This window comes from Elgaria multicarinata, chromosome 5 (genome assembly GCF_023053635.1).
Source record: "Elgaria multicarinata webbii isolate HBS135686 ecotype San Diego chromosome 5, rElgMul1.1.pri, whole genome shotgun sequence".
In the NCBI taxonomy this organism is placed as follows: Eukaryota; Metazoa; Chordata; class Lepidosauria; order Squamata; family Anguidae; genus Elgaria; species Elgaria multicarinata.
The window spans coordinates 40,104,625-40,130,599 of record NC_086175.1 but is presented as its reverse complement, the minus strand read 5'-3'; the positions used below and the strand labels follow the sequence as shown (position 1 = coordinate 40,130,599).

General features: G+C 41.7%; 2 protein-coding genes across 3 annotated transcripts in view; one reads left to right on the top strand and one right to left on the bottom strand.

Moving 5' to 3' along the window:
* CUL4A (cullin 4A) overlaps positions 1–2,208 on the bottom strand; it is a 51,195-nt gene extending 48,987 nt beyond the window's left edge. The window contains exon 1 of the mRNA XM_063126153.1: positions 1,427–2,208. Within this exon, the coding sequence (XP_062982223.1) occupies positions 1,427–1,607 (181 nt within the window). The 5' untranslated portion in view covers positions 1,608–2,208. The remainder of the gene's footprint in view (positions 1–1,426) is intronic.
* A 1,154-nt stretch (positions 2,209–3,362) lies between these two features.
* Positions 3,363–25,291, top strand: PCID2 (PCI domain containing 2). 2 transcript variants are annotated; one of them, XM_063126176.1, is made up of 15 exons: positions 3,363–3,386; positions 6,586–6,659; positions 7,554–7,643; positions 10,029–10,102; positions 11,916–11,983; positions 13,063–13,102; positions 14,611–14,665; positions 15,703–15,806; positions 16,762–16,837; positions 16,936–17,077; positions 18,438–18,538; positions 20,226–20,299; positions 20,882–21,007; positions 23,028–23,151; positions 24,365–25,291. In XM_063126176.1, exons 2-15 carry the CDS (start codon positions 6,624–6,626, stop codon positions 24,452–24,454), a joined length of 1,200 nt encoding a protein of 399 aa, XP_062982246.1. In that variant the 5' UTR covers positions 3,363–3,386; positions 6,586–6,623; the 3' UTR covers positions 24,455–25,291. The 2 variants fall into 2 exon arrangements, with proteins under 2 accessions (XP_062982246.1, XP_062982245.1); XM_063126175.1 differs by lacking the exon at positions 3,363–3,386 and adding an exon at positions 3,415–3,550.
* The last annotated feature ends 684 nt before the right edge of the window (positions 25,292–25,975 follow it).

Below are 25,975 nucleotides of genomic sequence, written 5' to 3'. Positions count from 1 at the left end.
CATGTCCTAAAGAGGTGAAGTTAATGGGTACTACAGACAGGTCCTTTTTGTAGTAGCACCCCGGTTGTGGAACTCCCTTCACAGGGACATTCAGTTCACTTCTTCCTTAATGCCCTTCAAACAGCTGATGAAGATGATACTGTATGGCTAATGTTGTTCTCCATAATGGCTAACGTTGTTCTCCAGTTTTATTGGTGATATCTGGTTCTATTGTAATCTAGTTCTTCTGGTTTGCCTATGTTCATTTTTTTGTAGTTTGAATGATGTATTTTTATTCTTTCTACTACTTTTCTATGTACATCACCTCGAGCACGCATCGATCCAAAAATATACTAAATAAATAAATAAAGTGAAGGAAAGGGCAGCGAATGTCACGTGTCAGCAAGCAGAGAAGCCTGTGCTCCTGATTGGCTGCCAGGTGCTGATCTGACCTAGGCAAAGTGCCAATCACCTTCTTTTCCATTTCTGCATGTCAGGCAAGGAGAAGTTGCTCAGAGACCTTGATCTGCCTGACATAGAACATCAAGAAAAAGATAATACTGGGAGAGAATGAGTGAAGGTGTGTATTTACACTACTCCTCTACACTCAGGCAAACATTTTTGGAGTTCTGGCTACTGAAATAAATAAGTCAATAGCATCCCGTTCAATGGAAGATGTCAGCCTCACATGCTTTTACTACCCTTGGGTTGTAACCAATGTTAGCCCTGCTTAAAGTAGATCCACAGAAACGAATGGGACTTAAATTAGTCATGCCTAACAACATCAATGGGTCTACTCTTAAGTAGGACTAACGATGAATACAACCCATGAATTCTTACAAAACACCATCTCATGCATTTATACTTATTAGAAGTCAAATTTTACCTGTAAAAACATAGTGAGATTAGGACAAAAATATGTTTTTGCCCATAACTTCCTGAAGTGGGATTAAGGATGTAATCTTATGCACACTCACCTGAGAGTAAACCCACTGAGTGTACAGAAGGCCTTACTTTGAAGTAAACATGCATCAGCTTCCACCATAAAGCAGCTTGTGTAAAGATGCTACAGGGTAACCCATCCACACTGTGATTAACTTTCTAACATTCCCAGATGCAAAGCAGTGATTATACTTTTAAAAATTGTGTAGAAGATCTCTGTAATTTGTCATCACACAGCCAGAGCAAGAAAAGGGTGCACTAATCCAAAATCCCTCTTCTATGCAACTGTCTTGTCCTCCTTTACATCTGAACACATCTACAAGCATCTATAGGGGAAGGAATATTTGAAACAGATCCCTTAATGAGGTATCAGTGAGAAGCAAAACTAAGTATCCGTCTCAATTGAGGCACATTCCATTTTAAAACCAAATGGGACAGGAGACAACCATGTTTTTTATCCCATTTCTCACACATCCTGCACTCCAGCTTTCTCTTCCGCACCCACCTCTGAAGTTCTTGATCACTATTTTCTTGGAAGTGGCCCCTCCGCCAGCAGCAGAAGCCCCAGAGCCGGCCACCCCGCTTCGGGCTCCAGCTACAGCTGCCAGGGAAGCGGGCTTCGTGAGCCCGTTGGTATGGCCCACCAAGGCCGACAAGTGCTGCTTCTTCTGGGGCTCGCCGGCCATGTTCGCCCCAGAAACCGTGGGCGAGAAGACTTCCGTAGGTCCCGTCCCGTCCTCCTCCTCGCAGGTTTAGCTGAGGCAAAAGAGGGGGGAAATGCCTTTAAAAGGGGGGGATCTTCGCCGTGAATGGAACGGCATCGTCACGCCGAGAGGGGAGCCGCATCTTGTCCCGAAGACTTATGAAGATCCACGAAGCCCTTGAGGGCAGCAACACAAGTAAGCGAAGTGACCCGACCGGCGGGTGAAAAGGCCAGAGCAGCGCCCCTATATCGACTGCAGGGCTCCGGGTGGAAAAAGCTAAGCGGCGGCGGAGGAGGAGGAGGAGCCCCCCCTTCTCTACGATGCCTCACAAAATGGCTTCTTCTCGGTCATCCCGGCGTAGCCAAGGCCAGAGTTGTTCCACCAGTCGAAAAAGCGAGCTGAAACGATGGCTGCGCCTTTCCAGGCACCCGGCAAGCACCTTCCTCGCTGTCCTGGGGGAGGGCTCTCTCTGCCTCCTGTCACGGGGCTCAAATGGGGGCAAGGCCAGGCTGGAAGCAAGTGGCAAAGGAGCTCAGCCGGTGTCCCCACCGTGACAGAGGGAGCCTAGGCGGAAGGCTGCAATCCTCTAAGGCTGCAATTCTTCCTGCACCTGGGAGCAAGCCCCAGTGAACTCGGCGGGGCTTACTTCAGAGGAGACGCGCAATAGGACTGCGCCGCTTCTATTCTGCCTGTTCTTCTATTCACTATTGCGCATCAGTTGTCGTGGACTTTTGAGTCCACTTCATCACGTGAATCAACGGTTCGTGCATTTGGCGAAGTGGGCTCAAATCCAGGAAAACATGCCACACAATATATATAAGTCTTGAAGGTATTGACTGTGGAATTGCGATAAGCGTTTTTTTCATGGACCAGCACGGCTACCTTTGTTTTGTCTGTCTTTTATGTGTATCCACAACACACAAGTACACACACACAGAGCTACCCCACCCCCTGGAATTTGTTCCTTAAACTTGCCAAACTGCATACCAGCCTACTGAAGTCTGTAGGGCTTGCCATCGTAAGCAGACTTACTTGGGAGTAAGCCCTGTTGAATTCGGTGAAACCTCAGTAAACATGCATAGAATCATATTGCTTTTGGTCAATAGACTTTGCAAAAAACAAAGACCACATAAAATGATAGGTATGGATTGTAACCAAAAGGATTTTCGTAAGAGACTCTCCAGACTAATCAAGGCTTTTTATTTTTTTATTTTATTTTTTGCTCTAAAACTTTTTTGGGGGATTATAATTTAGCTACTGCAGTTCCACTGCACGAAATTATGCCTAGATGATTGGTTGAATCCAGATTCAGAGTAGATCTATGGAAATCTATGGGACTTAAATTACTCATGACTAACTTAATCTCAATTGCCTTCAAAGGTTCTATATTAAATATGTCTAAGTCTGGATCCAATTTATTATTCGTCATTTTTACATGTAAAATCAAATGTAATTTTAAATGTCTGTGATCTAGACCAGAACTGCAAGAACAGATTAAATTTAGCACTATCTATCCTGTCATTTATATCCTATTACCCATACAGGAAACATCCATTAGTACACTAACAGGACAAAAACTCAAATAGAACCCTTTCCATCCTAAGCCGGACATTGCGGCTAATTGGCTTTGACACTCCACCGATCGCCACGCCCCCTAGTTCGATCTACCGCAAATGGCAATCAGAAACCACGCCCACCTCGCTGAGCTCGCGAGGAGCCGCTTCGCAGGTCGAATGGAGGGTAGATCACGTGGCGAGAAGGGTAGGCGGGGCTTCGAGGCGGCAGCGGCCAATCCGCGAAGGAGCGGGCTTTCCGTCAGCAGCAAGGAAGCTCCTTCTCTTTCCTTTTTTTCATCGTTTGCTTTTGAACCTTCTTATGGACCGAAGCGGGCCTAGGAGTGACGTGCTTGCGGAATCGGGTTAACGGTAGGCAGACCCAACGGGGATGAAAGGGGTGGGGCGGAACCGGTGGGGTCGTTGTGCGCATGCTCGGCACGTAGCATGGCCGGCCTTTGATGCCCTGCAGGTCGTGACCGTCTCCCGACCCTGAAACTCGAGATCCCGTTTTCCTTTCAAAGTTTCTACCGCAATAAACAGTCTTTAAGCAGCCAGAAACCTCTTTAAAAAGAAAGGTGCTTTTAGGTGCAGAGTGCCTCCCTCCTCGCCCAGATTTTGTGGCCATACCTACCTGAAAGCTTAGTGTAATGTCTAGACAGGCCTTGTACTCTCCTTTTCCGGGTATCTCTGTGTTTTGTTTTGTTTGCAATTAATCACTACCAGATGTAGGATAGTTGTGAGTCTGTGCCTGATTGGTGTCTAATCGTCCCACTGATTTGGTGCAAACATAGCTTTTGATCCAACTCTGAACCAGAACCTACTAGAAACGAATTTCCATAGTTAAATGGCCATGCAACTTCTCTGATCAAACTCTGACATCTGTCAAGAAAGAGAAGTGGCAAAGGAGTTTGCTCTATGACAGTGCAATCCTATGCATGTTTGCTTGGATGTATGTCCCACTGTGCTTAATGAGGTTTACTCCCTAGTAAATATAGGGTTGTAGCCTTAGTCATGTCTGACTTAAACTACAGAGGCTTGTTTCTAATACCATCATAAAAAACCCAGTGTATTAAATACTACTTATATAGAGATTTTTGCCTGTTGGGCAGTAGTATCTAGCAAGTCTAAAGCAGGAGTGGACTTCAGCTCCCAGCATGCTTGACCATTGGCCATGCTGGCAGGGGCTACTGGGTGTTGAAGTTCAAAACATGTGGATATATACCTTCTGGACACCCCCTGCTCTAGGGTGTTCTCAGTGTTTCTATGTTCAGGCATTTATCTCCTTCCTTGTATTTTGAGAGGTGGGGGGACATATCACTAATTTGTACTTGTTTTGCTTCTCTTAATAAGGTTTTCCAGGCCCTATTTAAGCAAGACCTGGAGCACATTTTTTTCACAATTGCCGCTAGTTGTTTTTCACACTGATTTGTAGCTGGTGGCATAGACCAGTAACATTTGCACAATTCTGCACACAACTTTATGCTGCTCAAAGTAGATCTTCTCAAGCACTCAAAAGTTATTGCAAAAGTGTTCTACATGTGTTCAAAGTGGGTATACAACAACCTCTGTGAGTGTAGGAAGAAGGCATGCCACATTATTTGTTTTCATTTCATTATTTCCTATAAAACAGTTGTCATACAATTATTTTAAAATAGAACAATGATATTAAAAAATAAAAAGAACTAAAACATAACAGTATAAAGCAGACATGGTAAAAAAAAAAATCAAAGCAAAGCCAGCCTGATTAAAAAATACAAAGTCAACCCCCAATAGAAAACAGTAAAATAAAAAAAGGAGCTCAAAACTGCAAAGAAATAAAATGTGTAAGCTTGTAATAAGGATTAAAATAGCAATTAGAAGGCCAGGAAAAAGATAAAAGTATTAACCTCATGAAGAAAAGAAAATAATGTTAGTGCTAGGAAAATTTCCCTGCAGAGAGCGTTCTATAAGCAGGAGACCACCACTGAGAAACCCCTTTCTCTAGTATTCTCCTGAACTTCAGAATGAGGAAGCATGTTTAGATGACCTTAAGGTACTGGTAGGTACATATGGAAAAAGGCTTTCCATCAGATGCCAAGGTTCCAGTCTGTGAAGAGCTTTATAGGTTAAACTAACCAACATTTTGAATTTGGTTTAGAAATGAACTGGGCTTCAGTGCACCCAAGGCAAGACTGCTAAAATATGTTCAAGCCACCTAGTCCAGTTAAAACTCTTGCAGCCATATTTTACACCACCTGTGCTTTCTGGACCATCTTCAAAGATAGCCCCATGTTCAACACGTTACAGTAGACCCAGCAGGACATTCCAGACCATGGATCACTGCAGCCAAATTATCAATATCCAGATAGGGTTGCAGCTGGGATTCTAGCCTAAGCAGGTAAAAGGCCCTTTGCCACACAAGTCACTTGAGCCTGTAATTATACTGATGGATCCAAGAGCATGCCCAAACTATGAATGGAAATGCAACCTCCTCCAAAATAGGTTGAATCCAACTCACCTGAATTGAGGAAACACCTACCAACAGTATCTGTCTCACCTAGCTGTGAAGAGAAAGATAGTTGTATGTCATCAGCATGCCCTCATCACTTTGGCCTTAGCTAGACCTAAGGTTTATCCCGGGATCATCCTGGGGTCGTCCCTGCCTGCTCCCGGGATATCCTGTGTGTCATTTACATGAACAGCAATGACCCCGGGACAATCCCGGGATAAACCTTGGGTCTAGCGAAGGCCTTTGAAGGTGATAGTATCCAGAATAACATATTGGTTTGGGATTTTTTTTATAATTTATATGCTGCACCTTCAACATTGCAGGGCAGCTAACATGTAGTGAGAAATATATGATGGTGATGCAAACAAACTAATAAAGCAAGAGTCAGCTCAAATAGATAGTAAAATCAAACTTTTCTAAGTTAAAAATGGTAACATTGCCAGTTCTTGCAAGCCTAGGAAAGCAGAACTGCATTTGCCTGGTACTTAAATGATAGTAATGGGGGTTTCCGGCAGGCCTCCCTGGGGACAGTCTAAAGGCAGGATGACACTACTGAAAAGCCTCTCCAGACACCAGTCACTTTAGGAAGTAGGAGCACCTTGAGAAGGCCCTGAGACTGCAATCACAACGGATGAGTAGATTGATATGGGAAAAGGCGATCCAATAAATATTGGTCCTAAGCCATGTAGAGCTTGAAATGTTAAGACCATCACTTTGAATTTAGCATAGAAACTTAGTGGGAGCCAGCAGAATTGTTTCAATATAGGCAAGTTAACAATTTCTTTCTGATCCATTTACTAATCTAGTTGCAGTGTTCTGGACTAACAGCAGTTTCTGAACTGTCTTGCAAAAGCAGCCTAATTATTGTGAATAATTATTGTGTTGTGACTAAGTGTTATTTTTGGTTGTTTTTCAGTATAAAGCATTCACTTGCTTTTGAGCAGAATCTTTTTAATGGCGCACATCAGTATAAACCAATATTTGCAGCAGGTAAGTGATAGATGTAATTTTAATAATTTGTCACATAGTTGATTCATTACGGTGCCCTTGTAAAGTTCTGTGCAACCGATCTTCGAAAATTGAAAATGTTCTTTTGAATACACCCCAAAATACCAGCAACATTTAATCTTCAATAATTCTTTGAAATTTCCTGTTTAAAATAGCACTGTTTTATTGACTCGTTATCTTTGAAGCTACAGCATATTAAATCAACTATGCCCATTATACCAACAACTCCTAAACATAAACTTAAAAAAAAAAATCTTTTTTTTTTTTGAAAATGTGAGTAGTTCCTAAACTACCAATAGGAATCATTTAATCCAGGGAATCACACTTCTTCTGAGTGTTTGATTTCTCTCTCGCTCTCAAATTAATTATTCATCATACTTTTTTTTTAAAAAAAAGTGCTGGTACAGCATAGTGCTTAAGGCTTATTTAAGTCTTAAGCAAATGACTTATGAACTGGAAGCCCTCAGTTTAAATTTCAGCTCAGCCAGGTAATCTTAAATCAGACACCACCCCTCAACCCAGTCTGCAATATAGGGGTTATACTGGTTTACTTTACATGGTATGCTGGGATAGGAGGTATTGATCTTTGAGCACTGAAAATAAAACACTAAATATTTTTAGAATTATTACGTTTTAAGTTATTATGCTCTGTCTTTCATTTGAAAGAAACTAATTGACTGGGTGCAAAATTACTTCAAATACTTACCCGTACTGAAATCTTTCACTGGTCAAGGAAGAATACCACATTCCCTCGCTGCTGGGATGTGTTCTCCACCCCTTCCATCAAGGGAGCGATAGTCAAAACAAAAAAGGAGCATGAGGTATTGCTTCTTTAGTCATTTGTTCCATAATATTTGTGCATTTTTTCTGTCACAGGTATTAGAATCTATTGACAGCAGGGATGGATTATTTTGTGCAGAATTAGTGTCATTTAAACATCCTCATGTTGCAAATCCTAGACTTCAGGTAAGAAAGTTGGGTTGCAGTCCTATATATGCATGAAAGTAAGTCCAATTGAACTGAATGGAGATTACCTTTGAGAATCTAACTCTGTCATTCTGTTAGCACAAATGACGTTTTGAACTATATGCAAGAGAAGAATTTAAATAAAATTATATTTGCATAATGCGTTGTGCACCCCGTTGTGCAACCAGTTGCGCATAACTCTTGTGCAACCGGTTGCACATTCCACTTATGCAACTGGTTACTCAACTGCTTGAACAAGTGATTACACAAACGTAAAGGGCAACCGCTTGTGCAATGGAAAGATTCAGCAGAGCTTCCCTCAAGCTATTTGAGTTTGCAGAATGAGACTGTTGGATACTGCCCTAAGAGTAAACATACATAGGATTGTGCTGTTGGACAGACAGAGTCATAGAGATGGCTGAAGGCCAGTTCAACCCTCTGCTGATGCAGGAAATCCAGGTCCACCTCAACACTAGAGCACTGTGCATCTCAATCCTTATGCATATTTACTTGTATGTAAGTGGTTGCTTTCCTTGTTTTGTCTCTCTGGATTTTAAAGTTTCAGAATAAACGTTCGCCTTGTTAAACACTAAACAGATACATGATAGGCCCTGGAAGTGTAACCCCTGAAAAATCTACAGAGTCCTGGGCCAAGCTGAAGGTTAAGTCATTAATTGTGAGCTTTTGTAGGGAAGAATCTATTGCATCAGATGCATGAAAAATGTGGTTTTCCCTGGATTAGTGTGTGAAATGACTTTATGTGTTCTTCCTTCTGTTTGTCCCTATGATTTCCCTTTCATTAAAGAGACCTACTTTTATCTCGTGAATGCCCTCAATTGTCTTCTCCCTTCTATTTTGTTTGAATCCTTCTCCATTCCCTCCTTCCTTTCTTCCACTTTACTTCCCTAGCAACCTTTTCCATTGATGTTTCTGTTTGTGAAGTTTTATATCTCGTAGTTTGTAAAACATGAAGACTGAATCCAGCAGTCTGAATTTATATGCCATATATTAAAACCCAATATTTAGGCTGCAATTGTAAACACACTCAATAAATAGGAAGCAAACCCTACTGAACACAATGAGGAAAGGAAAGGAACCTCTCGTGCAAGCACTTGAGTCATTGCTGACTCCTAGAGGGATGCCTGCTTTTGCTGACGTTTTCTTGGCAGACTTTTGTAGCCATTGCCTTCCCCAGTTGCAGTTACCTTTCCCCCAGCTAGCTGGGTACTCATTTTACCGACCTCGGGAGGAAGAAAGGTTGAGTCGACCTGAGCCGGCTGCCTGAGAACCAGCTTCCGCTGGGATTGAACAGGCTGTGGGGAGAGTTTTGGCTGTGCGCCACACGAGACTTACTTCTAAATGCATATGCATAGGACTGCACTGTTAATGATAAAATATTTCATATTTACATAAAGGGAGCTTCAATCTTTGCCTATATTTGTATTGACAGGGTAAGAGACAATTTCTGTAATAGTCAGTTCCAGTGTAAAATGAATGATATTGTACTATATTTGTTATCAGGCCAGACCAAATGGTGACCCTGGAATGGAGAATGTGAATATGAAGACATTTTTCTCCCTCTCCCATAATACTAGAACCCGGGGTCATCCCATGAAGCTGATTCGTGGGAGATTTAGGACAGATACACAGAACTTACTTCTTCAGATAGTTCATGATCAAACTATGGAATTCACTACCACAAGACATAGTGATGGCCACTGATTTGGATGGCTTTAAAAGGGGGTTAGATACATTCCTGGAGGAGAAGCTACTAGTTCAGATGCTTCTATGCTCTCTCCAGTATTGAGGCAGTAAGCCTATATATTGCTGGAGAACATGTGCTGTTGCATACATCTCCTGCTTTTGGGTTTCCTATCAACAGCTGTGGACAGAATGCTGGACTAGATGTTCCAGTATAGATCATTTTATGTTCTTATGTGAGGACTGCTTCAGCACTTACCTTCCATTCATCCAGCTTTTGAATGTCTTATTTTTTAAAAAATTGTATTCGTCGCTTATTTCATTTGCATGTATGATTTACTTGTCATGTAAGATACATTTCCACTCATGGATCTTATCACAATTACTCTCGCGCACACACCATTTATGGAAAGGGCACTGAGGGTTGTAAATTTTCTCATGAATGATAATTTTTAAAAGGTATTTTAACACAATGCTGGACACATAGGTCAGTGTTTATAAGTGTTCTTTATAAGCAAAGAACTGTCTGTTTCAGCTGTTAAGTGGCTAGTTAAGTCAACAGCCCAGGATAGGTGCCCAGCAAGCCCAGTACCCAAGTAGTCAGTCACCTACCCATAAATCTGGCCCTGTTTTGTTATATTCCTTTATGCATCACATTTCCAATTGTATGTATTTTATCATTAGCTTTCATCTCCAGAAGAAAAATGTCAACAAGTGCTGGAACCACCCTATGATGAAATGTTTGCTGCCCACTTAAGGTAAAAATGGTTGGGATGACAGTTTGATATTATTATTTTTTATAGATTCAAGTTGCAATTATATGCCTATCTATCTGGTGGTAAGCCCAAATGAACATAGTGAAGCTTACTTCCAAGTATACATGAATGGCATTGCAATCTGAGGAAAGAGGTGTTTCAACAATTGTTCTGAATGAACTAAATGAATGAATTTACATAATTTAGTTTTGGATCATCATTATTTTGGCAAGTGCTGCATAGAACTAAAATATCTGTAATATGTCTGGATCAATACTACCAAGAAATAAATTAACCGCCCATTTCTTTAGATTTGTGTTGTTAGAATGGTGCACAAAATGGCTGATATCTACAACTTTGTACCATTCCAACTGTTGGATATTGTTTTTAATCTTTTATTGCTGTGTTTTAAACTTGTGTTTTTTATTTATTTATTTATTTATTACATTTCTATACCACCCAATAGCCGGGGCTCTCTGGGCGGTTCACAAAAATTAAAACCGTTCAAAGTATAAAACAACAGTATAAAACCATAATATAACATACAATATGAAAGCTAAATCAGATAAAAACAGCAGCAATGCAAAACTACAAATTTAAAACACCAAGTTAAAATTTATTTATAAACTGTTAAAATGCTGGGAGAATAAAAAGGTCTTCACCTGGCGTCTAAAAGCATATAATGTAGGTGCCAAGTGAACCTCCTTAGGGAGCTCATTCCACAGCTAGGGTGCCACAGCAGAGAAGGCCCTCCTCCTGGTGGCCACCTGCCTCACTTACTTTGGCAGGGGCTCGCGGAGTAGGATGACTGAGGATCAATAAATACGTGCTTGTCAAGAGTGGGGAGCCCACCCTACTGGACTGTGAATCCACAATAAAATAATGGCAGAGCAGAAAGCAAACACATTATAAGCAGTTTTGTGAGAGTTGTATTCCCAACACAAAACTGTTAAGCCAACCTGTGTGAGTGTGTTTGGTACATTTTAAAAGATACATGAACAAAGTATGAGACAAAAACAAACAATGGCCCCGTTCAGACGACACGCTAAACCAAGCAGCATGGTTTAGCATGTTGTCTGAACGGGGCCAATGGTAGACCTAGCAAGCAGTGATTGTAAAACCAGAAAAACTGTAAAAGGGGTTTGATGCCCCTGTGTTCTATATAATATGCAGCCTGATCCTGTCTGTGTATGTTTACTTGAAAATAAATCCCAGTGTCTTCAGTGGGTCTTGTTCCGTGGTTTATTTGCATAGGATTGCAACCTAAAAACTATAAGCTTAGAAAGTAAAATATTTAAAATATATCAGACTTTGACATTCTATAACTGCTCAAATATCTGTTTTGGGCAGATGAACATAACAAATAGTAAATTTTGCCATTCAAGATGGCAAATGATTTAGATTGCAACCCTAAACACGCATACTAGGAGGTAAGCAGCACTGAACGCAATAGAATTAATTGCTGAGTAAATATGCGTAGGATTGCATTGTTAATCTATCAGCCTTTTCCAATGTGGTGACCTCCAGCTGTGTTGTATTATGGCCATGATGCCTGGGGATGATGGGAGTTGTAGTTACTGTGATTTTAGAATGTAAGCCATATGGCAGGGTGTTTTGTATTTTGTTTTATTTTGTTCTGTACAGCACCATGAAAATTGATGGCGCTATATAAATAAATAATAATAATAACAATAGTCTAAGCCATCTGGATGGCCCCAGGTTGTGGAAGGCTGAGCTAGCTAAAGAAGATATGCTAAAGCTTGGCTGTTAGATATTATCTCTTGACTTTTAATATGTTTGTCTTTTCTCTTGCTAGATGTACTTACGCTGTTGCCAACCACGACTTTGTAGAAGCTTACAAATGCCAGACAGTTATAGTACAATATCCTTTTCCATTAACTCCATTGAAAGTCTGCCATGAAATTCTGAGTTCACAATCTGCAGCACAGGCTAAGGCATCGGCAACCCCTGTGCTGTAGTTGAACATAAGAGCATGGAGAGACTGGAGAAATGGCTGTACAAAGTATGCAGCTGGCTTTAAGGTACCTGCAGGATTATCAACCCATAGTGGAGAGGGTCGCATCCCCTCTTAAGGACCAAGTTGCAGTTTGGTAATGAGTTGCATCTGTGGCATGAAGCACCTCTCACCAGCTTTGGTTGGTGTGGTAGCTGCAGCTCCTTCTGGATAGATAGAGCCTGGCTACTCTCATCCACGCCCTGATAACATCTATATTTAACTAGTACAATATGTTGTGCGTGAGGCTCCCTGGTCACTATTGACATTATTGTTGGTCTTTGGTTTTGTAAGTGCAGAAAAGGGCAACTAAAAAGATTAAGGGGCTGGAGCATCTCCCTTACGAGGGAAGGTTACATCAGCTGGGATTGTTTAGCCTGGAAAAAGGGAGGCTAAGGGGAGACATGATAGAGGTGCACAAAATTATGCATGGTATGGAGAATGTGGATAGGGAGACATTTTTCTCCCTCTCTCAAAATACTAGAACCCGGGGTCATCCCATGAAACTGATTGGTGGGAGATCCTAGACAAATAAAAGGACGTACTTCTTCACACAGTGCATAGTTAAATTATGGAACTCACTATCACAAGATGTAGTGATGGCCACCAATCTGGATGGCTTTAAAAAGGGGTTGGATAAATTCCTGGAGGCAAAGGCTATCAATGGCTACTAGCCCTGATGGTTGTGTGCTATCTCCAGTATTGGAGGCAATAAGCCTGTGCGCGCCAGTTGCTGGGGAACATGGGCGGGAGGGTGCTGTTGCGCCATGTCCTGCTTGTTCATCCCTGGCCAATGGCTGGTTGACCACTGTACGAACAGAGTGCTGGACTAGATGGACCCTTGGTCCACTCTAGCATGGCACTTCTTATGTTCTTATGGCTGTGCTATTAAATTCTATGTATCATACTATAAATCACAGTATTTCAAATTTCCCTAAACCGTACACATCTTTCCTGAGAGCTTTTCAAGCACACAAAGAAGAAAACTGGTAAGTATCTGGTTAACATGCTAGAGAAATAAATGAATTGCTTAATAGGGATGAACATTTCGCTTATAGGCAAATGCCATTTCTTCCCTTGATGTCAAAGTGCCATTACGTTAAGAGGTTTCTCTAAATCAGGGGTGCAGAACCTCAGGCCCAGGGGCTAAGTATGGCCCTTTAGGCTTCCCCAGGTAACCAGGCACCCTCCCCGGCCCCTCCCTTGACCAACAACCGCCAGGTGGTTTCTCAGCTTCTTCTTCATGGTCTCTGTGGGTCACACATAAGAGTTCTGCGTGGAGCCTCATTTCGGGAATTTTCAGGATGTGGTTTCTGAGAGCTTCATCAAAATGGAATCTGACCCTTGGGCTGAAAGAAGTTCAGTACATCTGCCCTCAATGTTTTACCTTAACTTGTGTTTAGAGCCAACAAAATTATTATTATTGTTGTTGTTGTTATTTGTATCCCACCTTTTGCCCAATGCTGGGCCTAAAGGCGGAGTTACAAAATTAAAAATTATACAGTTAACACCTATAAATAGAAATATACTAAAGCGAAAAATATATTGAATATGTTTCAATATGAAAACATTTAAAATCCATGACGATTTTAAAAGTCCCAGGCATAGACGGAGGTCCAGATTATTCGCCAAAGGCCTGCCTGAAGAAGACAATTTTTGCTGCCTCTGAAAGCACATCAAGGATGGAGCCAGTCTAGCTTCCCTGGGAAGAGAGTTCCAGAACACTGAAGCAGCCACCGAGAAGGCCCTCTCCCACGTTCCCACCAGGCGTGCCTGTGATGGTGGTGGGACTGAGGGAAGGGCTTCTCATAATTATCATATAAAAGCAAATGTCAGTCAGCCTCCAACTAGGGTTGGAGGTCTAGAGAAAAGGTTTAGAGAAAAGATGGAGCTTGATCAAGAATGAGGGGAGGTGGTATCAAACAATTCCCAAATAGAAGACCCAGTAAAGGTTGAGGAAGGCCCATTTTTGTGTCAACCCCTTCCAGGTTTGGAATAGGGATTTAAAGAAGAAGCTGACAAAAGAGTGGTAATTCTTCAAGTATAGAAAATTGCAGCAAAGGGGACCAAACCCAAGCTTGATTCATTTGCCACTCTAATGCAAGGCCTGGCACATTCCATTTTTTCTTAATTTGTATTGTGAATATTAACAAAACACCTTCCAAGTATGATCCGCCTGTCAAGACTTCCTAAGTAGCCCTTTGGCATCCCAGCAGAAATGTTAAATGTGCCCCATGCGAAAAAGTGCCCATAAAGCTTCACTTGGGCACATGGATGTTTGTTAAACTTGAGCTGCTACATTCACTGTGCTTTTTCCAGGACCCAGTGCATTTTGAGCAGCCCTAATGTAAACGCTTCCAAATCACAAGAAGTCATCTGTTGATTTCTAGTAATGATGTGTGTCCATTTGCTGCTGTACTTAAAATTATAACTATTCTTAGACTTGGAATAGGTGGTTTGGACAATTAACCGTATGTCACATGTGTTTTTTTCCCAGGGCTTTGCCTATTATGTATGCAGTAGCACTTGATCTTCGAATTTTTGCTAATAGTGTAAGTAGTAGCTTTAGGGGTGAAGTTCCTAGGCACCCTGGAGGTGCAGGAATGCCTGAATGGGACTGGGGAAACCTTGGGGGTCCTCTGTGCTCTTCCTGAGATGTGCCTCATCTTGGGAACACTCTATCTACATGTGTGCACACACACACACACACACAAGGTTACGTTGTGTCCTAAGGTGTTCAGTGGGGGCTGACTCAAGAACATCACCACAATCTTATTTGGAATGATAAATGAGTCATCTGTCAAAACCTCCAAAATCAGCACGAACAGATTATCAACCATTCATGCAAGGAATGTTCAGTCATCTAACTGGATGTATTCCTCATTGAAATTTTGGGGAGTGTGTTCTCTAAATTATGGAATTTGATAAAGACCAAGTGTTTTCTTCGTGGTTTATGATTCATAACTCCTTTACTTTTTACCAGGGTGGAAGTGGCTTTATGTCAGTAAAGTAGTGATTGTACTTGTGAGTGAACATAGTGAGCACCTCTGATTAGTAATTAAAAAAAAAAATCAAGGGTTTTAAAAAACATGAGGCAGCTCTACACCAAGCAGGATATAACACTTTGAAAACGTTTTAAAAACTGTATAGGGAGTGTGTCCTGAGCCTCAACAGTTGTCACTACTGTTATAAACCGTTTTAAAGCGGTAGTGTCGATCCTGCCATGGATAAGATGGTTAGTTTCATACTGGCTAGCTGTGATAAGATAATCAACGTTTCAGACCTTTTAGGAGTCTTATTAGTGGGGGAAGCAAGACGTGCATTGTGTCTACAAAGCAAATATTTTTCCTGGCAAAGTGAACTTTGCCTACAGAGCAATCATTGTGGCTTAAACAAACTTTTTTTTTTTCATGAGTACAAGGAGCTGAAAGTGCCTCTAGCTCTGGTCCAAATTTTTAGCTATGACACTAGCCTGTTTTGTCCCATGCTTTATATACTATGTTTGCAAGCCAAACTACTTACTGGTTGGAAGAAGAAGAGAAAGGGCTTGTGTATGAGCGTGTCTCTTGGTTGCCTTATGTCACAATAGGCTGACCAACAGCAAGCAAAGAAAGGGAAAGGGAAAATTGGTGACATGTTGGAAAAAGCAGCAGAACTTCTGATGAGCTGTTTCCGAGTCTGTGCCAGTGACACGTAAGTGAATGCTCCCTTCTGGATCTCAGATTAAACCATTTAGAAGTATAGATTACTTTTCCAGTTTGAGAAGTATGATGGCATAACACTCAATATGCACACACACACACACGCATATATATATACACGCACACACACACTCACAAGAGAAAGAGATTGTGAGATAGCTCATACCTTCTGAAGAACTGGAGAGATGTTTTTGCAGGAAGATTATTAACTATTCTCCTTCAGGACAGGGTGGTAAAATAATATATGAAACTGTATTTTCTCTCCAATTGTGGCTTCCCAAAACCTGCTGACTGAAACAGACCCTGTAAGTTAAGGCAGATATGTAAAACAATAGATTTACAAATAATTAACACATTTATTTTATAGTGTTAACTTTGCCCATGCATAATTATTCAATTAAAGCTGCAATCCTTTACCTACTTACTACTACTTCATCATCATCTATTAATTAATTAATTAATTAATTACCTGCCTTTCTCTCTGGTTCGAGGCAGGGAACAACATTAGATACAAATATTATAAAATACATAAAGCTGATTAAAACATATAAAACTAATACAATAGTAAAATAAGAGTCAAATATCTTAAAATTCAACTGGGTAGGCCTGCCGGAAGAGATCAGTCTTTATAGCCTTCTTGAATTCAAAAAGACTATTAAGTTGATGAATCTCTTCCAGAAGGCCATTTCACAGTCTGGGAGTGGCAGAAGAGAAGGTCCCCTGGGTAACATGGGAATGAGACCCATTGAACTCAGTGAGATTTAACATCTGAGTAGACCTGCATAAGATTGCATTATGAGTTGGTATGACCTTAGCATGCAGGCCTTGATTTGATATGGAAAATCTTGTTTGAAAATATGAATCAAAGGCTTACGGAAGGGGGTTAAAAGATTTTTTTTTCCCCTTAGCAATTTCATTCTGATGCATTTTTACTGTTTTTGTTATAGTCGAGCCGGCATTGATGATTCCAAAAAGTGGGGCATGTTGTTCCTGGTGAATCAGCTGTTTAAAATTTATTTTAAGGTATGAATTAAAATGCTTGTCTTCTTGATTTTATACTCCCTAATCAAGGCTGCTGTTGCATGTACATTTTCATCTACTAACACCACTGTTATTTCCAGATCAACAAGCTTCATCTGTGCAAACCACTGATTAGAGCAATTGACAGCTCGAATCTTAAAGATGAATATAGCATGGCACAGAGGGTTACATACAGATATTACGTTGGACGGAAGGCCATGTTTGATAGCGATTTTAAGCAAGGTACTTTCTGAAGTTTTTTTTAAAAAAGTTTTAACTGGGCAGCTGACATGTTGCAAAGCAAAGTGCAGCCTTCTAGCACCCCTGTTTGCACCGAACTAAAGGGCATTAAAAAAAGTGGATGGTTGCATTTCAAATTAGCCTAGAGCCAATGATGCGGATTGAAAAGAACTGGGATGGTTTTAGGTCCATCCAAAAAGGAGTGGGATGACATCCCACCCCATGTCGCTCACTGACTGTTTTTGAAGCATGCCAGAATTGACCACGTTCACATATTGTTAAGTACCTGACAAATGTTGGGATTTAGACATCTGTTGCCATTCAGGAATGTTGGGATTACAGAACTTAGTACGACTGTTGAGAACAATGCAATTAAACTTGACTAGTTGTACAAACCACTCTCCAACATCATCATTAATATTCTCCTTGGTATGTGTGGATGAGTGGTGGAGGTTGAGATCAGCTGATTTTATTTCCCCACAAATATGCGGGAAACTGTTAAATATGGGACAGAAAGCCGCTGATTTGGATGACTTTAAAAGGGGGTTGGGTAAATTCCTGGAGGAGAAGGCTATCAAATGGCTATTAGTCCTGATGGCTATGTGTTAACTCCAATATCAGAGGCAGCAAGCCTATGTACGCCAGTTGCTGGGGAATGTGGGCAGGAAGAAGCTGTTGCATTTGTGTCCTGCTTGTGAGTTCCTGGTCGACAGCTGGTTGGCCACTGTGTGAACAGAGTTCTGGACCAGATGGACCCTTGGTTTGATCCAGCAGGGCTCTTCTTATGTTCTTAGCCTTTGAAAAGGTTGCTTTGACATGATTATATTAAAAACGGTTTTGCTGTTGTCACGCCTTATTATTATTTATTTCATTTCTGTACCGCCCAATATCTGAAGTGCTCTAGGCGGTTTTCAACAATTCATAAACTGCATCATAATAAAAATAGTCTAAAAAAATGAACATGGAAAAATTAAAACAATGTAAACAGCTAAAAACAGTTCAAATAAACATTGTTTACCCCCCTATTAGACCTGTTCTAAAACAGCAGACACAGATGCCATTAGATGCCTGGGAGTAGAGGGTGGTCTTTACTTGATGCCGAAAAGATGAGTGTCTGCATCAGGCAGGCCTCAACGGAGAGCTCATTCCATTCCAAAGTTGGGGGTCACCACTGAGAAGGCCCTCTCCCTTCTCCGCATCCCTTGGAGTTGGCACTTGGAAGGGTACCCCAAATATTAATTGTAGTGTCTGGATATGTTCAGGTCAGGAGAGGCATTCCATCAGTCCCAAGCCATGTAAGTCTTTATTTTGCTGATGGCATCTGCTACCATCCATAGCGGTCATTTTCTTTCTGTGTTTGCAGCTGAAGAGTATCTGTCTTTTGCCTTTGAGCACTGTCACCGCTCCAGCCAGAAAAACAAAAGGATGATTTTGATTTATTTGCTGCCAGTGAAAATGTTACTGGTGAGTAGTGTCTGAATGCATCAGGATTTCTGACCTGGCACTTCGTAGTGTGGAGAATAGGGCCTGTATTTACCAAGATGTTCAAACAGGTGACCAACACATGTATAGGCTATGGCAGGCCTGTACAATTTGTGACACCCACCCAAGCTCAATGTACCCTACCAGCCCATTCACTCTCTCCTGCCACGTACTTGATATAACCCTTATGTTTTTGTGGCTTCCAGGTAGGCAGCAAAAAAAGGAAGCGTATGACCTGCTGTGCTGCCTTACATGGCTGGTGTACTGTGTTTGCCTTGGTGAATCACAAGTGGTGAAGGCCTGAGTCAGTGATGAAACTTGCAAAACTGCTGAGTTGGAACTGTGTTGAGAACCAGTCAGGAGACAGAGGGCATGTCTAGACGATGGGGGTGGAGGGGTATGATCTCGCGATTTTATGATCACGAGATCATCCCCCTCATCTACACATGTTCGTGCCGTCCTGGGAGGAAGAGGAAGTTGTGCCTGCCATTTATTTTTTAATCAAAAATGAACGCAGGAGCGCTCCTACGCAAAAAGTAAGTTTAATTTTTTTTAAAAAAAAACACCTCCTGCTCCCCCCACCCCCGATGGGCACAGAGCTCCTGAGGGTCACCTGGGACCGTGCGGTTACTCACGAGGAGACAGGACAAAAACAGGATAGGTGCCCACATGTCTCGGGACGAGCCCGAGACCACGGGAAAAAAACGGAATTAAACTGTAGAGCGATATCCCAGGGCACGGGAGGGATCATCCCTCCCTGCCCCCGGGATCCCTTGTGCATCATGTGGACACACAGGGATGATCCCGGGGCTCCCCCTGGGATATCGCCCTGTCTAGACATGCCCAGAGGCAGGGTCTCCCCATGAAGCAGGATTCTGTGCTTTAGGGAGCTAAACAACAGCAGGGAACCGGGTGACAGAGCTCTGCTGCCTCCTATTTGGAGCAACACATGCTCACGTACACCCTTCGGTTACTTCCAGGCAGAGGGTTCTTAGCACGACCATTCACAAGGCATTGTGCGGGTATTCTGTCTTCTCCTCGACATATTTTCCGTGGTAAGGGGGGAAAAAGATGGAAGAAGCAGTGGTAAAACATGGGAGGGATAGAAAATGAAGACAATGATCTCTGGACCCCGGTAAAATTCCATGAATGAGGCTGGGCAATTGCACACTAAAAGCCTCATCTGGAAAGCAGCAGTTTCTGCAGCTGAAACTCTCCCCACGGCCTGAGTTCGATCCCAGTGGAAGCTGGTTTCAGGCAGCCGGCTCGGGTCAACTCAGCCTTCCATCCTCCCGAAGTTGGTAAAATGAGTACCCAGTTAGCTGGGGGAAAGGTAATAACGGCTGGGGAAGGCAACGGCAAACCACCCCGCTATAAGGCCTGCCAAGGAAATGTCAGCGAAAGCTGGCGTCCCTCCAAGAGTCAGTAATGACTCAGTGCTTGCACGGGAGGTTCCTTTCCTTCCTTTTTCTGGAGTTGAATTTGGGCAAAATGTAATTGAGACTGTAGATGCCACTTGTAGTACTAGAAAATCGTTACGTTGTAGGCTAGTATAATGGGAATACTCAGAGCAGTTCACCATCTGGTTGCTGTAATATTTTCATATGAGGATTTGGCTGCTTATCTATTTAATGTCATCATTAAATTTCAAACGGTGCTTTGATTTCAGGGCCATATGCCGATGATCCAGCTTTTAAAAAAATATGACCTCATGCAGTTTGCAGAAGTCACAAAGGCTGTGAGGTAAGTCTCATTTATTGAGCAGTGTACTTGCAATCCCATTAGTTTAGTAAGGTATTAAATAATATTTATTTTACAAAGTCAAACAATTAATTGCTGAATGTTCAGCACTAATGTGGCTCTCAAGACAGAGTCAGCCGCTTGGGCGTTGCACAAAGACGAATGAGCTGATGGGGCAGTTTTGCTCCTTGCACAATTGGTCCAGGGGTTGAGAGGGTGGGACCGGGAAGATCAAGCAAAGCACCAAAGCAGAATCTTGGGGCTGAACATAGATGCAGTTATTGCAGGCATGTTAGCAGCAAGCTGCCAACTACACAAGAATCGTGATGGATTGCATCGTTTTAGGTTGCAGGCTATGGGTTGTTGTTGTCATTATTTATTATAAACCTTCCTGTACCAAAGAACTGGGTGTCATCCTGGGTATCATACATGGTAGAAGGACATAGCGTTTCTTTTCCCAGTTTACCATTTTTAACTGTTGTAAACTGCCCAGAGAGCTTCGGCTGTGGGGCAGTATATAAATGTAACAAATAAATAAAAAAAACAAACCTTTTTAAAGCAATTGTTAATTTGTAATTCCTCTAGTGAAGGGAACCTGCTTTTATTGAATGATGCTCTGGCAAAACATGAGACGTTTTTCATTCGCTGTGGTATCTTCCTTATCCTTGAGAAGTTGAAAATCATCACCTACAGGAATCTCTTCAAGAAAGTGTAAGAATCATATCATTCATATTGTCTGAAAAGGCAGTCTGTGATAAATATGTAGTTAGGGTTATGACGTCATTAATGATTTGAGGAGTTACATGTATCCTTGGCTAGAATTAAGTTATCACCTTTGTTAGAAAAGTGGCAGGCACTGTGAAAATACAGATTTCCTGTGGCTGATTAATTAAGCTTACGTTTTTTCATAGAGAGCCATCAGTTCCTTCTACCCTTAAGTAACAGACTGTTATGTTCCTAACTAGAATATATTGCTGATCAGAAATGTGTATTTTCCTGTCCTCATGACAAGATTCAAACCTGAGCCCGCATGTGCTAGAGATAACTGGAAGCAATAACATAAAATGTAATAGCCATGACTTTTTTCAAAGCTGTTACTAGATTGAGATATACCTGCTGAGATTGGCCTAAAGACCTGGGGGGGGATGGCAGGAGGACCTTGACCCGAAAAGGGAAGACTGTCTGATGGCAGACAGACAGACAGACTGACTCTTGACTTTTTCTTCCATCCTGCTGGCAAAGAAAGACTCAGACAGGGTGCCAGATGCTGGCAGGAAGATCTGTGTGCTGTGCTGCCACAGGCCATTAATTGAGGGTGAACAAAGCCTGCCTAAGTCAGGTCAGGGGCAAGAACTCCAGTGAATCACCCTGAGATGTGTATTTTGTTTTCTGTCTATTTATACTGCTTTTTTAAAAAAAGGTTAAAGATTTTGACTGAGTTTTTTCTGGGATAGTTGGCTTACATAAGAACATAAGAAGCACCATGCTGGATCAGACCGAGGCTCCATCTAGTCCAGCACTCTGTTCACACAGTGGCCAACCAGCCATCGGCCAGGGACGAACAAGCAGGACATGGTGCAACAGCATCCTCCCACCCATGTTCCCCAGCAACTGGTGCACACAGGCTTACTGCCTTGAATACTGGAGATAGCACATAACGACTTGTGTTTCTGTTCCATCTATGGAATGAACAAAGGATGAATGCTGGTAGTTGAGCCCCAGATTTTAGGGGCTAATTGAAATTCATTTCCCTCGTAATTGTTCACCTATATAACGGGTAGGAAATTGTGGGAACTCCAAGGGGTATTTTTTGGGGGGGCCCAACTGCCTGCGGATCACAACCCCCGTTTTGCAAGCTCCCTTTCAATTAATTAATTGTAATCCACTATGGACGCCTTTCTTTTTCCCATATATATATTCATATTCTTTAAAGATTTTGAGAAGGTTTTATTTTATTTTATCTTGTACACTGCTCCAAAATTTTCAATGGGGAGCAGTATATAAATATTGTAATAAATAAATGCTAGGGTTAGGGCTGCGTTCTACCCACAGGCCACACATTGCCCACCAGTGGCCGGTATATTGAATGGGTCACATCCGATTCCGAGCCTGAGCTGAGGAAAGAAAATTCAGCTGATTAGATTGCTCTTGTAATGGAGTCCACGTATGGTTTCCCCAGATAAATTATTATTATTATTATTATTATTATTATTATTATTATTATTATTATTATTTCTTACCCACCTCTCCCTTTGGATCGAGGCGGGGAACAACATTAGTACAGGAATCAACACATTTTAAAAAAACCTCTGGGTAGGCCTGCCGGAAAAGGCTAGTCTTCAAAGCTGCCTTAAAATGACATAGAGAGTTAATTTTACGAATCTCATCCGGCAGGCCATTCCACAATCTGGGGGCGACAGAAGAAAAGGTCCTCTGGGAAACTGGTGTCAGTCTAGTTTTCACTGACTGAAGTAAGTTCTCCCCAGAGGATCTGAGTGTGTGGGGCAGACTGTATGGGAGAAGGCGATCCCGTAGGTAACCTGGACCCAAACCATTTAGGGCTTTAAAGGTAATGACCAACACTTTGTACTTTGCCTGGAAACTAATTAAATATTTTGTGGTTTCCCATTCACAGCAATATTAATTGACAGAGAATAAAGATGGCGCAACCCAGTTTGTATTTGAACTATGATGTGCTGGAGTCACTAAGATGTGCTTTTTCTTCTTTCAGGTACTTGTTACTGAAAACTCACCAGCTGTCTCTAGATGCCTTTCTGGTTGCCCTGAAATTCTTGAAAGTCAATGATGTTGATATTGATGAAGTCCAGTGCATTCTAGCTAACCTCATATACATGGTAAGTAGAGGGATTCATTGCTATGCCCTGAATAAAATCACTCTGCAAAAATACTTTGTTGGTTATTATAAGAGGCTTACCCCAATATAAATTCACGGACTCTAGATTTTATTTTATTTGTATGTTCAATAACTTATGGCACCCTGTCTTTATAAGTCAATGAACTAGTAAAGACGTATGTCTATAATGAGTGCAAATGGCGTGTAAATCAATGTTAAAATATCATGCAAATGCAGTGCAGTTCATGGTGTTGGACTAGAACATCGGGAAGTCAGAATTCAAATCCCTTTAATGCTCAAAGACTGGGAATAAATCTGTCTGTTGCTTGGGTCTAGATTATGCAGATAAGTAAACTGGACTGGTCTCTTAAAGAAAAAAAAATTGTTATACAAGAAGTGTGCATTTTCCCAGTTTATATCACCACCATAACAACATTGTCAGTCCTAATCATGTGAGTGGAAGACATACATGATACCATACTGATGATGAAGTCAATGACAATCACGCCACTCATTGTAATGTGTAAAGTGGGCCCTATAATACAAGTAAAAGTAATTTCCTTGCCCTCTTCTCACTCTTACTTAGTTATAATGCATGGACATTTTGTTAGCTGTGGTTTTGTTTTCGTCTTGAATGGTGGTATAAAAGGTTTGTGTTACCTTTTACAGAAGCCTTCCCCAACCTGGCCTCCTCTAGATGTATTGGACTACAATTCCCAACATTGCCCAGCAAACCGGGAATCGTAGCACACCTGAGGGGTGCCAAGTTGGGGGAAGGCTGCTTTGGAGACATCTCACATTACCCACTTCCTTTGCTTGTGGAAAATGAAACCTTTTTAGTTCTTCTTCGTGGTCTCTATGCATCACACATATGGGCTCTGCATCCGCATGGAGACCTGAACCGGAACCTCAAATAGCTAAAAATAACGTTTTAGGCGGGAACCATCCCCAGCACCACTGCTATATCCCACCTTTTTTCCTCCAAGGAACCCTCATTCTCCAGCTACGCACCCCGCAAATCAGACCATCCGTCATTAGAACTAAGACCACATAGAAACCCTTGCTTTCTATACACATGGCAATATTACTTTGAAATCTCATGCACACTGGAAGCACTGCACAGGGCTAAATATATATGTACATCTTATAAATGTGTATAAATAGTTCCAAATTTACGATACTAATGTTTATGAGGATTTTTTTTTCTATGTCAGGGTCACATTAAAGGCTATATATCACATCAGCATCAGAAGCTTGTTGTCAGCAAGCAAAATCCATTCCCTCCACTTTCTACTGTCTGCTGAATCCACTGTGACCAAGATGGAGATGTGCGGTGCATGAACACAGGTTGCCATTGGGGCAGCCTTCTTCACAGGATGGAAGTGGCTGTGCGTTTCCCCCAAACCTGTTGGAGTTCCCATTAGTTAAGAGAGGTCTACAACACAAAATGTAATGGCTTGGATCCATCATTTCCTCCTGCTGGCAGGGAAGGTCTGGCCCATGCTGGGTGGTGGTGATGGAAGCGATCTTTGGTGATTTCACTCCTCCTCTTGCACCACCTCCAGCAGTGGTCCCCAAACCCTCTGGAGCAGATTTTCATTGCAGGTTGGTGAGAGAGAGGTTTAATGACTCCAGGGGGAGGGAGAAATGGCAAAGATTGCCTCTTCCCTGGTTCCACCTGCAAAAATGCTTTGCTGGATCAGAAACCTTCTGATAGAAGGACCACTTCTGTCCACAGGGGGTAGACCCAATGACTCTGTGCAGAAGCCTTCAATAAATGCAATGTTTTTAAAAATATACCTTCTGTTGAATGCCCTTTGTTAAGTGTCAGCTCATAAATGTTACTGAAGTTGGCAGTGTCAAAAATATAATTTGTACTGATGTCTTTGTATCCTTATATTACAAGACTGTTTCACAAATAACAGTAAATATTCATCTTGTATGTGTGTTTAATTGAAATCATATGAAGGGGGATAGAAGATAATATTCAAGGCAAAAATCAGGAGGATGCAAACTCTTTAAAAATTGAATTTCAGGAAACTCTTTTTGTGAGATGTGTCCTCAGACAAGTTCATTTGTAAGACCTACTTTTGAAATGATTGTCTGCAGTACTCAAACGGATTAAATTTACAAAGAAATAAGACTTTGTAGTCTGGATCTGTAAAAATGTTGCTTGGCTCCATTATATTACGTGTTCCTACTTCTTTCTGTAGTACACATGCTAGAGTCACAGAAACCACGTTGATAATTTCCACTAAAGAGAATACAAGGGTAATTAAGAAGAATGTTTTTGTTATACATTTGAAAATATAGTTGTTGCATTCTTAGCCATCCATGAGGCTGAAACTGGTACACAAGATAGAATTTGGTTGCTTCAAATAGGTGTAGGTTGGTGAAAAGTACGAGAGATCTATCTTGAAATGCTGTTTGAAATCCCATTGCACAAACATCCCCCGTTGTGTATTAAACTCATGTAAATTACAGCCAAAGAACTCAAAGTGCACCAACAATTAGAAGAATTTCACTACTCGGAGTTTAAGGATTCATATTGGCTCAGTTCAGACAACACGTTAGTTAATGCAGTGTGAAAACTCCACTCAACGGTGGAGTTTTTACGGGTACTCCCCACAAAACATGTTCTAACTCCATCATTGTGTGACTGTGGGCTACCGTGGAGTTGAGTAAAATCCATCATGACATTTGATTGACCATTCCTCTGCCCTCCCCCAGTCCTCCTGATGGGATCCCATCAGCCATTGCTGCGAAAAACAATGCTGGCGGCTCTCTTAGAATGGTACTCCCTCCTTTTGCTGCTATTATTATTA